The sequence below is a fragment of the Hippocampus bargibanti genome, linkage group LG02 (genome assembly GCF_051943395.1).
Source record: "Hippocampus bargibanti isolate YZ-2025 linkage group LG02, ASM5194339v1, whole genome shotgun sequence".
Lineage (NCBI taxonomy): Eukaryota > Metazoa > Chordata > Actinopteri > Syngnathiformes > Syngnathidae > Hippocampus > Hippocampus bargibanti.
Window position 1 is genome coordinate 6,893,658 of NC_142735.1, and position 15,069 is coordinate 6,908,726.

Here is a 15,069-nt window from a genome sequence, read left to right on the forward strand (position 1 = left end):
AAATCAAACACGAAGCTCCACTGTGTCAAGATGAACCCAGAGGTGGGATTACAAGTCGCTGGGGGACGCATGTACATGTAACCGGTCATGAGCCCGCGTGGGCCGAGCGCCTCTTCTTACGATCCATTTTAGTATCCTTCCCCTCGACCGGTGACACTTTGAGTGGAGCTGCTCTTGTTTATAGAGAGCGGAAAGGGTCAGTCTGTCACCGAATTCCCAGCATCTGTGAGAAAACTAATGCGCAGTGGGATAACAGTTCACCCGTCATGGTGATTATTGTACCATTGCTTAAATAAATACCAACTCGATTCAGTCCTCTATTATTATCCCGCCTAAAATATTTTCCAAAGTGCAATAAGGTCAAATATGTCTTTTTAGCAAATCATTCGGCTTCAACAATAAAAGCCTCTTGCACTTGCTTCGAGTTTGTCATTAAGATGCATTGACTAACAAAAGAAAAATGTGGCCAATCCAATTTTTTTTTGTGCTGACAAAAATTAAAACGCAGGAATGGGCAGTAGTTTTTGTTTATTTCAGTTGATGTGAGAAAAAACAATCAATCTCATGGTATAATGAAATCATTCTTGAAAATTGCTCACCTTCGGGTTTGTGCAGTTGTCCACTTGATGATGTTGTAAATACAATATTGATAGAGATAAGAGTACATAATAATAATAATAATAATAATAATAATAATAATAATAATAATAATAATAATAATAATAATAATAATAATAATAATGATAGTGATTTGAGTCTCTATATTCTCCACATAGCCACTGCAAATGGTACTTATTCAACAAACTGTTTTAAAAAACATTGTCCACTCAGTTTGGGAAAATGTGACAAAAGAAAGAAAAATATATATCTATGTATCATTAAAAGAGTGTAAAGATGTTTTTATTTTATGCATACGTTTATTTTTCACTTCACTACTGTACAAAAAGCATGCTCGATACGCAATCCATGAACCCAATGATAAAATTACATGCCATATCAAAGATCCCCCATGTACGTATTGCCCCCCCCCCCCCCTTTTAATGCAGTTCGGCGCAGGATGGATATATCGATAGTACGGTTATATCGTCATTTTTTCTGACTCCCGAGAGTATCGATATAACGAGACTTTACTGTATATATATACAGTAAATACAGTACTGTATATATGTGTATCTGTATATATATATATATATATATATATATATATATATATATATATATATATATATATATATCGAGTTTGGGATATATATATATATATATATATATATATATATATATATATATATATATATATATATATATATCTAAGTCAAAGTCAGCTTTATTGTCAAATATGCTAATATGTATGACATACAGCATAAATGAAATATATATATATATATATATATATATATATATATATATATACTTTTTTAATGATACATAGATATATATATCAGAATCAGAATCAGAATACCTTTATTCGTCCCACAATGGGGAAATTTGCAGTCCATATATATATAGTGTTGAGGGGAAAAGCCGAAAGGAAAAGAAGAAAAAAGATATATATATAGTGTATATATTTTTTTTCTTTCTATGGCTGACACAAAACTAAATTTGGTAAATTCGAGGCAGTTTTATTTTCCACAAAATATGTAAGGTCAAAATCTCTCTGTATTTGACATAAAATTAAATTAATAAAACAAACATAACATTAATAAATTTTTGAAAACAATCGTAAAAATGTAATGCTAATGTATTGGACATATTTAAAAGTTGAATACAACTGAATGTTACTTTAAAAATGAACTGCAAACGAACTGTAAAAAAATAAATGGAATTATCGAAAAAAAGGCTATGAAATTAGTAAATTCAAGCCTGATTCAAATAAGTTGAATTAAATTTCACATATTTCACGTATCCCTGAGCGATGTTCATTCCAAACATAAAGAAAATAAAATTATGGTACTTTATTAATACTTTCCTGAATTACAGTGACACTGTAGGCAGTTATGATTAATTAAAGTCAAGCTTGCAATTTATCTTGGGACACCATTTCCACTTTTCTCCCCAAATATGCTTGTGCTAATTTCAAAACCACTTGTCTCAATGAACTCAATTGAACACTTTCCAAATCTGTTTTCACACAATCCATTTTGTTCTGCCGATCACGTTCCATACTGTGGGTCAGTTGCATATGTCAGTAGAACTTTATCGCTTCTAAAAACATATTTCATACACTGAACTTGGTTCTCTAAAACTCAGTGTTGAGCTTGTTTTACCGAGAACTGGCATCATCTTGAGATTTGTTATTGCCACTCGCCTTGGGCTTGTTGTCACGTGGAGCTGTCAGCACTCAGCAGCCATTAGCTCCGACTCCCCCTTCGTGGAGGCGCTCCTCTTTTTGGACCCCCCACCCTTCCTAAAGTGGGTGAGTGCGACCCCTCGATTTTCGTCATCATCACCAGCCGGGTCCCGAGTGTATCAGCGGTCCTGGGAAAGTTTTAGAGGAATACTGTGGGAACGTCAGACCCCCCCCCGCCCCCCACACATACACACAAATACGCACACACACACTCGTGACAAAAAGGGGGTTAGGGGAACAAGTATTATTGTTTGCGTGCCTGTGTGTGTGTGTGCATGTGTGTGTGCGTGTGTGTGCGTGTGTTTGCGTGTGTGTGTGTGTGTGTGTGTGTGTGCGTGTGCGTGTGTGTGTGTGTGTGTGTGTGTGTGTGTGTGTGTGTGTGTGTGTGTGTGTGTGTGTGTGTGTGTGTGTGTGTGTGTGTGTGTGTGTGCGTGTGTGTGTGTGTGTGTGTGTGTGTGTGTGTGTAGAGGGGCCTGGGGGTTAATCGACCAAGCATTCCCTGGCATACAACCCATGTTTGTGTTAACATCAACAAAAGGAACCCTCCGTTACTCTTTCAAAAGCTCAAAAAAGAAAACAAGCAGATTGCAGGTGACACAGAACCAAATCTGAGGGTTCATTAGGAGATCTACAAAGGCAGTCTTCACATCTGTAAACAGGAATTGAAAAGTTATTCTTCAGTGAAGTTATCAAAATAAACGGAAATAATGCCCATACATTGTCTATCTGACCTTGTTCACATTTCCATTCCCTCTCGTTCCCTGCGTGGGATTTCTCTGGGGGCTCCGGTTTCCTCCCACATTCTAAAATCATACACGGTATATAAAATGATCACTCTAACTTGTCCTTTGGTGCAAAAGTGAGTTTGATTGCTTGCCTGACAACCCACCATATACTTGAAATCCGTGGAAATGTGCTCCAACAACCCTGTGACCCTTATGCATACAAAGTGGTTCAAGTAATGGATGGATGGATGAATAGATGAATGGATGGATGAATATTGTGTAAATAAATGGCTGCTTCCTCCTGGCACTTGAGATCACAGATCCGTATAACAACAACATAAACCTATTATTATTATTATTATTATTATTATTATTATTATTATTATTGCTTTCTGTTGTAGACAGACTGAGAACCCTTTAAGTCCCTTCTGAACTGCTGTCCGACAGGTCACGCAATTACTTTGCATTCCATTTCAGAGATACAACATTACAGATAAGACAAAAAGTAAATGTCTCCCTCTGGAAAATTCTGATGTCACTTGCTCCATCATCGTCTCCAATGAATCTTGAACACTTGAACCTTTTAGATGATACAAGTTGGAATTAAATAGTTAAGATCCACAACATTTAATCTTGTTATGCTCCCTTCACAAATTAAAAACGTTTTTTTGGTTGCATCGCACTAAATGTATTACACTTAGTGGATATTTCTTACACAAAAGACACAGACACTTTTAATCATTTTATTAAAATATGATTTTATAGTTTTTTTGTCATTTCTTTTTACTCCTCCTGTACAATTTTCATATAAAGCACTTTGAACTGTCATAAAAGGTGCTATGAAAATGAACTCGCCTTTCACCTATTTTTATTAGAAGCAGCAAATGGGACAGGAAATAGCCCAGCCATGTTTTTGGACCACCACAGGAGCTCTTCATTTTTGCGAGCGGAAATGCCAAAGGCAACTCGTTTTAAACAAACATGACTTTGAAACTTTGACAATATATTGACCTCTAACAAACAAATAATTCCAATTTTGGGGTTTTAAGCCTAAAGTGGGAGTGTGTGTTCGAACTCTCAATATGAAATAATGAGTTGAACTTTTAACTGACATGCTTGATTTGACTTTATTTATTCTTGCACTTGAAGAGAATTCTATAAAGCAACCATTTGAAATCAAACTGACATTATATAGCGCTTTCCCAAGCGCTGCACTTGTAGCAAAGGGCTTAAAGGACAAATGACGTCACTTTTTTGTTTCCTAACTGACATCAGAAAAACGTTTAATAGCATCTGAAATACCCAAAACACGCAGTAATATTTTTAGTCAAATGCAAAACACCAATAAAAATGACTTAAAGTGTCTAAAAAGTACTTCAATTTGAAACCGGAAGTGGCCAGTTTCAGAAGGTCCCGACCCCGTGTTCGTGGTGTCACGGCAAGACATCTTGCCTTGCTCGAGAATCAAAACAATGGCTTCAGATTCTGAGAATATGCTTTCTTGTTACTCATCCAGTTATGAATATGATTCAAATAGTTCTGAAGAAGAAAGCATACATGTTTCTAATCGATTAAAGAATTTATTCCGTGTCATTTTGAGGCATCGGGGGTGGGAAATGTCGCACCCAAAAAAGGCAGAACATGGCGACAAAGCCGTGTAAGGAATTAATCAGCCCGTTTCCACAGGCTGATTAATTCCTTACATGGTGCTTTGTCGCCCTCTTCTGCCTCTTTTTCGTCCTACATGACGTTTTTAGACCAAAGTACAGCAAAATGCATTGACGTGATGGAAGGACTGCTACAATGTGTCCTTTTTTTCGGTCAGGGGCGTTCCTTCAGTGACGTAACGTACGGACTCGTCACCAACTCAAAAACAAGACTTCCGGAATATTCAGCGCGAGTCTTAAAATGTAAAATATAACTCTATGTGGTGGAATCTTTGTAAAATACGCTCAGTAGAAGTCATTTGAAGACATTTTACAAATTATGGACACAACTTGTCCGGAGACGTCGGTTGTCCTTAACAAAACAGTTAACATAAAGGAAAATAATAAACAAAACACATAACATAAAACTTGAACAGGCGTACAATCCGAATCACTTTTCCTTAATACACTTTGTCATTCAAACTAGTTTGAGATGAAAGAAGAGAAAATCAAAGTGTCCTTTCACCAGTGCATCAGAGACGTCATGCTCAAAATGCGCATACGTCGGCTACAATTAAATTTTTAAAGTGAACAAGAAGTCGCAGGACCCATTAATGAAAAAAAAACATGTTTATCAATTTAATTTCCAATCTAAGACTCTTGGTTACAAATACGCATCTGTGCTCAGAGCCGACGGTCCTCTCTCCCGATTTTAAACTTAGGCATCCAGCCGCATCAACACAGACTGTCCAATGGCGCTGACATCTCCACTGAACAAAATTTTGGCGTGAAAAATGCTGCCATTTACATGCGCAAAAAACAGAAAGAGCCCCAGCCGGGGGTGTCTAGCATTGACAGACAAATAGCGCCGACATTCCTCCCAATCAAAATCAGTGCTAAAAAAAACTCAGTAAGCAGTCCACATCATAGCCACACAAAGACAAAAAGAAAAATGAAAACAGAGGCAGACATTGGAGCTCTCGAGCACAGTGCAACGACAGAAGAGAGGGGAGCTGTTGCTTGTACCGATGCCGCCATCAACAGAACAGTGAACATAAAATTATAAAACAACACAACACATAATACATACGCAGTTGTGCAATCTTAAACACTCTTCCTGTATACACTTTTTTTGAAGTAATTTTAGATTAAAGTAGAGAGATTCAAAGTGTCCTTTCACTTGCGAATCCAAGACATTTTAACGGGCACAACGCTGACTGCATCAAGGTAAGTTGGAAAGAAAACGAGAATCTGTAGCGTGCTTTGACAAAAAAAGAGGTTGGCTCCTGTTTTCAAATTATATTTAGTGAGTGCAGTGAATGTGAATGCAAACAGGATTTGGGGATTTCGGATGTTGTCTGTACAGTTTCCGCTTAAAGACAACCGACACCATTTTTTTTGTTTCCTAAACAGAAAACCATTTTATAGCATCTAAAATACCCAAAACACACAGGCTGATATTTTTAGTCAAATGAAAAACAGCAATAAAAATGACTTAAAGTGTCCAAAAACAACTTCAAAATGAAACCGGAAGTGGTCAGTTTCAGAAGGTCCCGCCTGCTTGTTCATGACGTCACGCCAAGACGTCTTGCCTTGCTCGACAATCAAAACAATGGCTTCAGATTCGGAGAAGATGCTTACTCATCCAGTTATGAATATCATTCAAATAGTTCTGAAGAGGAAAGCATAAATGTTTGCAATCGATTAAAGGAGTCCCCCATATCAATTCGAGCCGTCAATGACAGCAATGTAGCACCCAGATGCAGAAGATGGCGCCCAAGCTCCGTTGGAAATGGGCTGATTTGTCAGCTGGGAATTTGTGTCAGCGAATAGCAAATAGTTGTCTTGGTGCAACACACAACGATTCACCATCGTGTTATTTATGTGTCTTCCTTCTAATTTCGCCATCAACACGGATCAACATGAAGTTTTCAGACCAAACAAAGTACCGCAAAATGCATTGTGTGTCGCTTTCTCGGTCAGGGGCGTTCCAACTGTGACGTCACGTAGGGAATCGTCATCAACTCGAAAACAAGACTTCTTGAATATTCAGCGCGAGTCTTAAAACGTATAGCTATATGCGGTGGAATCTTTGTAAAATATGCTCAGTAGAAGTCATTTGAAGTGATTTTACAAATTATGGACACAACTTGTCCGGAGGTATCGGTTGTCCTTTAAATCACGTATTATTTTCTTTCGCCATTGAAGTAATGTTGCAAATGTTGTTCATTTAAAAATGGTTCAGCTGTTGCTTTTTATCATAAAGATGGAAAGAAAAACTCCCCCGGAAAAGTATCAGATTTAAATTATGTTGAATGATTCATCCATCACACAAGTGAATTACATGTTTTGATAGATTTCACAATTTTTTTTGTCCAGTCCCTCCTTTGCTCCCTCCTTCGCTTCCTCCTCCACCCTCACTCTTCTCAAGGCTCTGACTTCCGCCCTCTCTCTCTTTCCCACCCTCCTGCACACATGTTAGCAGTGAGGCATCCTTAACTGTTTCCAGACGTCTATGGTCTGCAGCCCTTGAGCCCAAACACATCAACAACCCCCCCCCCCCCCCACAACCCCATTTCTCTGACTTTACACTTTGAGTACTTCAAGCTGGGGGTATGATGGCGGTCATCATGAATCATCTCAACAGCCCAAAGTCAAGGTCCAATTCATGAATTCAGCTTGCGAGTCCGGAACATGATGTTCATGTCCAAGTGCTGCAAAAGCTTTTGAGGTCACTCCTACGTCAACTACTTATGTGAATGCCCTCAATCCCCCTTTTGTTGACCGCCTCACCAACCAATGGCTCAGCGTGGCGCGAGAGTAGCTTGGACGCAAGCATTGTTGCCAGTGTGCATGTTTCAAAGAAGCACACAGTGACCACTTTGTTGGTGGTCAAAACCTCGGTGAGCCGAAAAAGAAAACGGAGGTAGACATTGGTGCTCTGTTCTGGTGCAGCGAGCCATCAAACACCACTAGCGACAGACACACACTTCCAAAACATCAAATCAACACATGGCAACGAATATATCGGGGACTTTTCTTTATCGTTTCTGTTCTCTGATTGAAAGCAGATCAGTTTGACACAGAGCTCAAACCGAACTCAGCCTAATGGATTCTGTGAGGGCCAAAAAATCCATCCATCAACGATAGGAGGTCAAAGGCTTGTGGAACAAGGTTAACTGTTGTATGCTAATTGGGGTGAACACAAAACAGATTTTCTTGCTGCTTATGTTATTTTAAGTGGATACGTAATGGACAAAGCAATATTTTTAAACTTCAAATAAGATATCACCCGCAACTGCCTAGAAGTTCCTTTTGGTGTCCGTTGTGGTTATGTACACACCCAATTGCTCTAAATCAGGGGTTTCAAACTCGCGGCCCGCGGGCCAACTGCGGCCCCCGAAAGAATATTTTGTGGCCCGCCTTGACATGAAAGATTAATGTTAGTGCGGCCCGCATGATTGATATGAATGAAACTTGTGTGTGAAGCTGAACAAACCGCTGAACAAACCATGGAACAAACCACCATTTTGGAGCTACAGAGGGAATTTAATCAGAGATTTGCAGACTTCAAGACGCACAAAGCCACATTTCTCTTTTGATGTGCAGATGCCCCTCCTGTGTTCCACATGGAGCTCTGTGACCTACAGTGCCACTCTGCACTCAAAGCCAAGTTCAGGGATGTGAATGGAGAAGCAGACAAGCTTGGGCAATGTTTGAGAGAGTTAACGCCCAGCTTCCCTGAACTTTCCCACATCTTCAAGCGGACCATGTGTCTTTTTGGGAGCACATACTTATGTGAGAAGCTCTTCTCCACCTTGAACTTCAATAAGTCCAAGTACGGGTCCAGACTTACTGATGAGCATCTTCAAGCCCTACTCAGTCTCCAATGCCTCCTCCCTCAAGCCAAATGTGGCTCGCCTTTGTGAAAAGAAGCGCTGCCAGGTCTCTAGCAGCAAGAAGTAGGCAAGAGATGCCATATTTAGGACAGTTCATGTTTAATATTTTATTTATGTTCAAAAAGTCAAAGGTTAAAGAACTGTGAATACAGACATTTGAAACTTTATTAAAATAATTAGTTTCCTGTGTTTTTGTCAGTTGTCTGTATCTGCCTTATGATCATTATAATTATTTTATTTATTTATTACTGGTTAATTTATTTTTTATTCATTTTTCCATTTATTCATGTAATTATTTTTTATGTGTTAAAAATAAAGATTTTGAGAACATTGGAACGTTTTATCTCTGCTTTTCTTGTGAAAATCCTGATGCGGCCCAGCCTCACCCAGACTAAATAACCCCCGGGTAAATTGAGTTTGAGACCCCTGCTCTAAATCATGGGTGTGAAACTCATTGTAATTAAGGTTTCTTCTTGGGGGCCGCTATGAATTTGGGGAAGCCATTCGAATTTTTAACCCCCTCCACATATTACATATTGAGCACACAGCAAATTAATGAATAACTAGTTTTCAAATCTGAAGTAAAGAATAATGACTGTTATTGTGGTTTATACATGACAATTTGAAATTTTGGTTCGGACTTTAGCAAGCATCAGAGTATTTCATAAGTTTGATTTGCTTTCCCGGGTGAAATAAAATGATGTGGTGGGCTTGACTTTGACAGCTGTGCTCTAAATGGTCTCGTCTGTTTGCTTTCAGAAAATGACTCACTCCACTATGAAGAGTCAGACCGTCTTAACACTCCGTTTGGCAGTCACAGGTAAGAACACAAAAAAATTGGATTTGATTAGATTGGATGAGCCTTTGTTAGTCTTGCAGTGGAGAAATGTACTTTGTACAGAAATGTACAGACAACATATGGAAGGAGGAAGTACAAAAACAAAATACAGGAACTGCTGGAAAAGCAGGCACTCTCACGGCGCCATCTTGAAGTCAAAAGAACAAAAAAAATATTTATGTGACAACACAAAGACACAGTCATTTAATCTTCAGCATTTTCTGCGCCCTCTTTATTGTATGAAGCACTTCTAGATGAAAGAGGGAATGATCAAAGTATCTTTTTCACCAGTGCATCTGGGACGCCATGGTGTATTGTGCATGTCCGCTACACGCTAAATGTTGAAAGCAAACACGGAGCCGTAGCATCCATTGGTGAAAGAGATTGTCTCACATCTCCTGCACATCCACGACAGCTTCACATATTCATCGGCGCCCTTCTGAAGCTCGCTTCCTTCTTCATGGATCCTCAAGCCATGCATCCATCCAGCCGCTGACTGTCCAACAGCTCCGAATGAAATTCGTGAAAATGCTGCCCATTACAGGCACAAAAAAGCACAATCGCCCCAGAGCTGTCCAGCGATGAGAATCAAATGGCACTGACATTCCTCCCAATCAAAAACGGTGCTGACATATTCGTGCTGACGAAAAGGCGCAACCGCTCAGCACAGTCTCCTCCTCGATGGAGACTGTACTTGCTGACAGTTGCCTACTCGGACGCCATCTTAGATTTCCTTATTAAATTAAATTAAATTAAATTAATTAAAATTAAATGAAAACGTTGTCACCTGGCCGCCAGATCGCAAAACTGTCACAACAGAAGACTGAACATCATGCTTTTCCAATCACTTACATTGAGAAACACGGACATTTTCTAGAGACGTCCACCTCATCGTCAAAGGAGGGGGCGGGGGTCTGTCAAATCTGTTGCATCTTATGTTTAAAGTGAGACTATGTTTTATTCACGTAAACCAGATTGCGCATTCGGCTGCAATTTCATGTACAACATGAATGCCAAATTTCAGTTCAAATATTAGTCTTTGGTGATTAGGAAGGTATTATAAAGATAAAATAAAGTGTCCGGCAAATCCAGAATTCCAATATAGAAAAAATCCATGACGACTTGTTTGACTTCAGTCAACATGGTTTTGTTTTTAATTGGAATTTCTTACATTACTAACAAAGATGCTGCATTCTGTTTACATTCAAAGCCATCCATAACATTGCCCCTCCCTATCTTTCTGACCTGCTTCAAATCTCTGTTCCCTCTCGGTCCCTCAGATCCTCGTCCTCCCTTCACCTCGATGTGCCCTCTGCCCGTCTCACCACGATGGGATGCAGAGCTTTCAGCCGCTCTGCTCCCAAACTCTGGAATTCTCTTCCACCCAACGTCCGCAATATTGACTCCCTCCCTATTTTCAAGGCTCACCTCAAAACCCACTTGTTTAAAATTGCTTTCAATGTATAGTTCTATCTGCTATTTTATTATGTATCATTTTACTTATGGTTTTATTGTTATGTGCTTTGTTTTATTGTTTTTATTGTAAAGTGTCCTTGGGTGTTTTGAAAGGCGCTTGAAATAAAATGTATTATTATTATTAAGAAAACGAGCAGTTAGAAACCGACAACCTCAACTTGGAAATGGTCAATTTTGAAAAAAGTAATTAAAATCGTTATTTCCACAGATTTTATTGAGTGTCAAAATCTTATTTCACACAACAATGGCATCACCATCTTATGTCCTTTATATGTATTTAAAGTAAATTGCGATGGATGCATCCCATCTGACCTGTTCCCGTTTTAATACATCTGTCATTGACATTGTCATCTCCACACCGCCCAACTCTTATCTGTCAACATCGTAAGGCAGAGAGTGATCTGGCATTTCGTGTTGATTTAACCTCTGACCCCACGGCAATCTACTTTGGTCTCCCTGACCTCCAACCTGACGCCTCCTCATTGTGTCCACTGCAGTTCTTCTGTGTCTCTGCGCCAACGTGAGATGCCTGGAGGTCATACCACATGACGGCCAGCTCATCCTAGCCGTGGGCTCCTCGATCACGCTCACCTGTTCGAGCTTTGGGGAGACTGCCTGGGAGTTCAAGAGAGATGACGTTCCTTATTTCCAGGTCGAACAGGACCAAAATGGTGTTCGGAGCTACCAAATCATGCAGGACGGCGCCACATCCAGCTCCTTAATCCTGTGGAATGTAAGCTGGAAGCACACTGGAGTGTATCAGTGCATTGATCGACACACTGGAGAAAGGAAGGAGGTGGATGTCTTTGTCCCAGGTTTGGACGTTAGCCATGTTTAAGCAAATGTTACTGTAAACACTGTGGAGAAGCCATTGTTTGATTCTCTGCTGAATTTGATTATTTGAGTGAATCCAACACTGACTTTTTCTGCCCGCAGACCCGCAGGTATGGTTTGTTGAGAGCGTTCACGGCATGCTGACCAAGACCAGTGAGCTGACCACCATTCCATGTGTGGTCACCAACCCCAACATCAACGTCTCCCTCTATGAGAAGGAAACATATCTCCCAGTCAAGGGGCTATATGTCCCCAGTGAGGGGTACACTGCAGCCTTAGAAGACAGAACATATGTGTGTCGCGGAGAGATGAATGGAGAGGTGAAAGAGTCCAAGGCTTTCAACGTTCTCAGTATCTTTGGTAGGTAAACAAAATTTGAAGCACAATTATTAACTCGCTTCCACACGCACTGCCAGCGGATCCCCAACACTTTGATGAAAAAGCCCATTCTCAACTCTATCCATCCATCAATTATCCAAACCGCTTTTTTCCTCACGATGGGTGATAGGATCACAGAGCAGGCACCTATCAAAGCAGAGGTCTGGCACTGCCACCTCTGTCCATTAGGGATATAAATTTTTAGGGCCAGAGCTACCAGTACAACTTTAGTTCGCTGACAAAGATTTTCGAATGAGGAGCGAAACGTCCAACACCTTCAAAGAAGTACAGATGAAGAAACATTTTCAGAGCGCTTTAACAACAGCTGAAACTGTAACAAAGCGCTTAAAATGTACAACTATTATATACCAGAAATAAAGCAGTCACAAAGCCATTTAAAGATTTGAAAAGAAATAATAAGATATTGAACTTAATTTTAAAATGTATCGGGAACCAGTGAAGCAATGCCAGAGTCGGAGTTATGTGCTCCCTCTTACGAGTACCAGTCAAGAGGTGAGCAGCAGCATTCTGGTGCTCGTGAGAAAGGAAAGGTTTTATTTTAATCAGCTGCCTAAAATGAAAGAAGCTGGATTTAACAACAGCGGAAATTTATCGGTCAAGTTTAAAGTCACTGTCCAGTTTAAGACCCAATTTTGAGACTGTTGACTTCAGATAACCTGGCAAGAATATTTTTGGGAATGTAGAATACCCAGAAAAAAACCCACACAAGTGCAGGGAAAACATGCAAGCTCCACACAGGGTGGCCGGATCTACGTCGCCTTGCCCATGACTTTTAATTTACAACACTACATATCAAAATTGATCATTGTGATTTGCAACATATACACAACCAGACCTTAATAAATATTTCAGTGACAATCACAATTTAACAGGATAATCTTGAGTTTACTCTGGCTTTATCTTTTTTTGTTTCATCATTGAACATTGACTGCAGTTTTATCTGATGTTGTGGCTGTTAACTTAATTGAATCTTGGTCTCATCACTTCCCTCTTCAGTCCCAGAGGCTATCGACGCCTACATCAACGCCTCACAGACAGTGTTGAAGCAGGGTGAGCCGCTAACAATTAACTGCACTGTGCACGGAGCGCAGCTGGTCTTTTTTTCATGGGACCTCCCCAACAAGGAGGTGAGTAGGAGGGGAGAAGAAGGCGTTTTTGTTCATCATTCCCTTTCGTGGTCATCACTCTCAAGACCTCATAACACAGCCCAAATCGTATCAAGATGTGGAAACACACCTCCGTAACACATCTGCTATCGCGGTGCAATACTGAAGTACTGTTTTTAGGTATATTTAGTTAGTGGCGGTCCGTGGATATCATCGCTAGCCTTCAGTAGTGCAACATCTGAATCAATGATGTCCATTTTTTCTTGAAAAGTCCGTCTGGAAAATATTTTCAACAGTAAATCTGCAACCAAATCCATTTCTTCTCCTCCTTCAGCCATTGTGGACTGACAAAACTACTATTAAATCAACACAATATATTTGCTTATGCAGCTCGCGACCGATACAGTGTGCTAGCTCTGGCCAGTATGCTATTGTCACAAGTGGCTTGTGATCAAAGCAGTTTTCACAACCTAAGACTAAACCAGTGACTAGCCAATTATAGTTTGGGAAAACTGACATTAACCAGCGCCTGCAAGAAGGCACTAGTACCCCTTTTGGGTTGCCAACTCAAAATCTGATTGGTTCGAGCAACAGTTTGATCGACACATTTGATGCGACAGGTTCCGCAGAACTGATTGTGAAGGCGTTCAGGTAGATTTTTTACCCTGGTAACAAATGATGACTGAAATGTGATTGGTGAAATGCTTGAATACAAAAACACACATCTGGAAGTGGCACAACAGGGGGAAAGTATTTAAAAGAAGCTGGAAGACAATTTGGAACTATTTAAAAGGAATTTACAGACAAAATATAGTAAAATATAATTAACATAAGTCTGTGATTCAGATATTTTTAGGCCAGAAGAGAAGGATTTGCAGGCCTTGACGGTCCACCACTGTATTGACTTACATTCATCCTACTTTGTAGACCACTTTCTACAATAGTATCTGGTCATCTACTCAAGTATATACGGAGTACAGATACTCTTGCAAGATTAAAACAATTAAATATTAGATCTGTGGTTTACCGTAATCCTTGATGCCAATATTCCCCATCTGAGAGTGACCCCACGGGTGCTTTTGTTTCACCACTGAATGGAATAAATGTCTCCCCCAGGCTGCTGATGTGGAACCTCTAACAGATGTCCTGTCAGCCATGAATATGAGATCCTGCCTCATCTTCCCTCATGCCACGGTGGCCCACAGCGGAAACTATGTTTGCCATGTTCATGAGGGGGTTCAGGACCAAACGGCCGATGCCAGTGTCAACATCACAGTGCTCGGTCAGACAGACACACACACGAATAATAAACTCACTCAGGCCACGTTGTTATTGTGGTTTACTAACCTAGGAGACTGCTTATTATGTGAAGGTTATGCAAGTTAAGCCAAGGAAGAAGGTTTTTGTAGAAAGAATAATATCTACTGTATTTATTGAACTTAGCAAAAAAGTGAAAGTGTGAAATAAATCTTTGAGACTGTATGTGTGCCCGTAACGTATACAATACATTTTAAAAGAGAAGCTGACTCCAAGTGAACACAAATGTGATAAAACATGTCACATTTTTCAACTGCACTTTTAGGAAACTAAATACAGTACTTGCCATTCAACGATATGAAATACAGTACATCAGTTATGTAATGCATTTTTCTGTCTTTATACAGTATTTAACTTCATTTTGTGTATTTTGTTTTGCTTTTATTGTTATTTATTTATTATTGTAAAATAATAATAATAATAATAATAATAATAATAATAATAATAATACTCTCTCTTACCAAAACAAAAAACAAAAATAC

At 39.6% G+C, this 15,069-nt stretch overlaps 1 protein-coding gene across 1 annotated transcript in view; it reads left to right on the forward strand.

The window, feature by feature from the left end:
* pdgfrb (platelet-derived growth factor receptor, beta polypeptide) overlaps positions 1-15,069 on the forward strand; it is a 44,068-nt gene that overhangs the window by 9,993 nt on the left and 19,006 nt on the right. Inside the window, exons 2-6 of the mRNA XM_089022810.1 lie at positions 9,377-9,437; positions 11,429-11,746; positions 11,868-12,125; positions 13,161-13,291; positions 14,387-14,552. Coding sequence (XP_088878936.1) covers positions 9,377-9,437; positions 11,429-11,746; positions 11,868-12,125; positions 13,161-13,291; positions 14,387-14,552 — 934 coding nt within the window. The remainder of the gene's footprint in view (positions 1-9,376; positions 9,438-11,428; positions 11,747-11,867; positions 12,126-13,160; positions 13,292-14,386; positions 14,553-15,069) is intronic.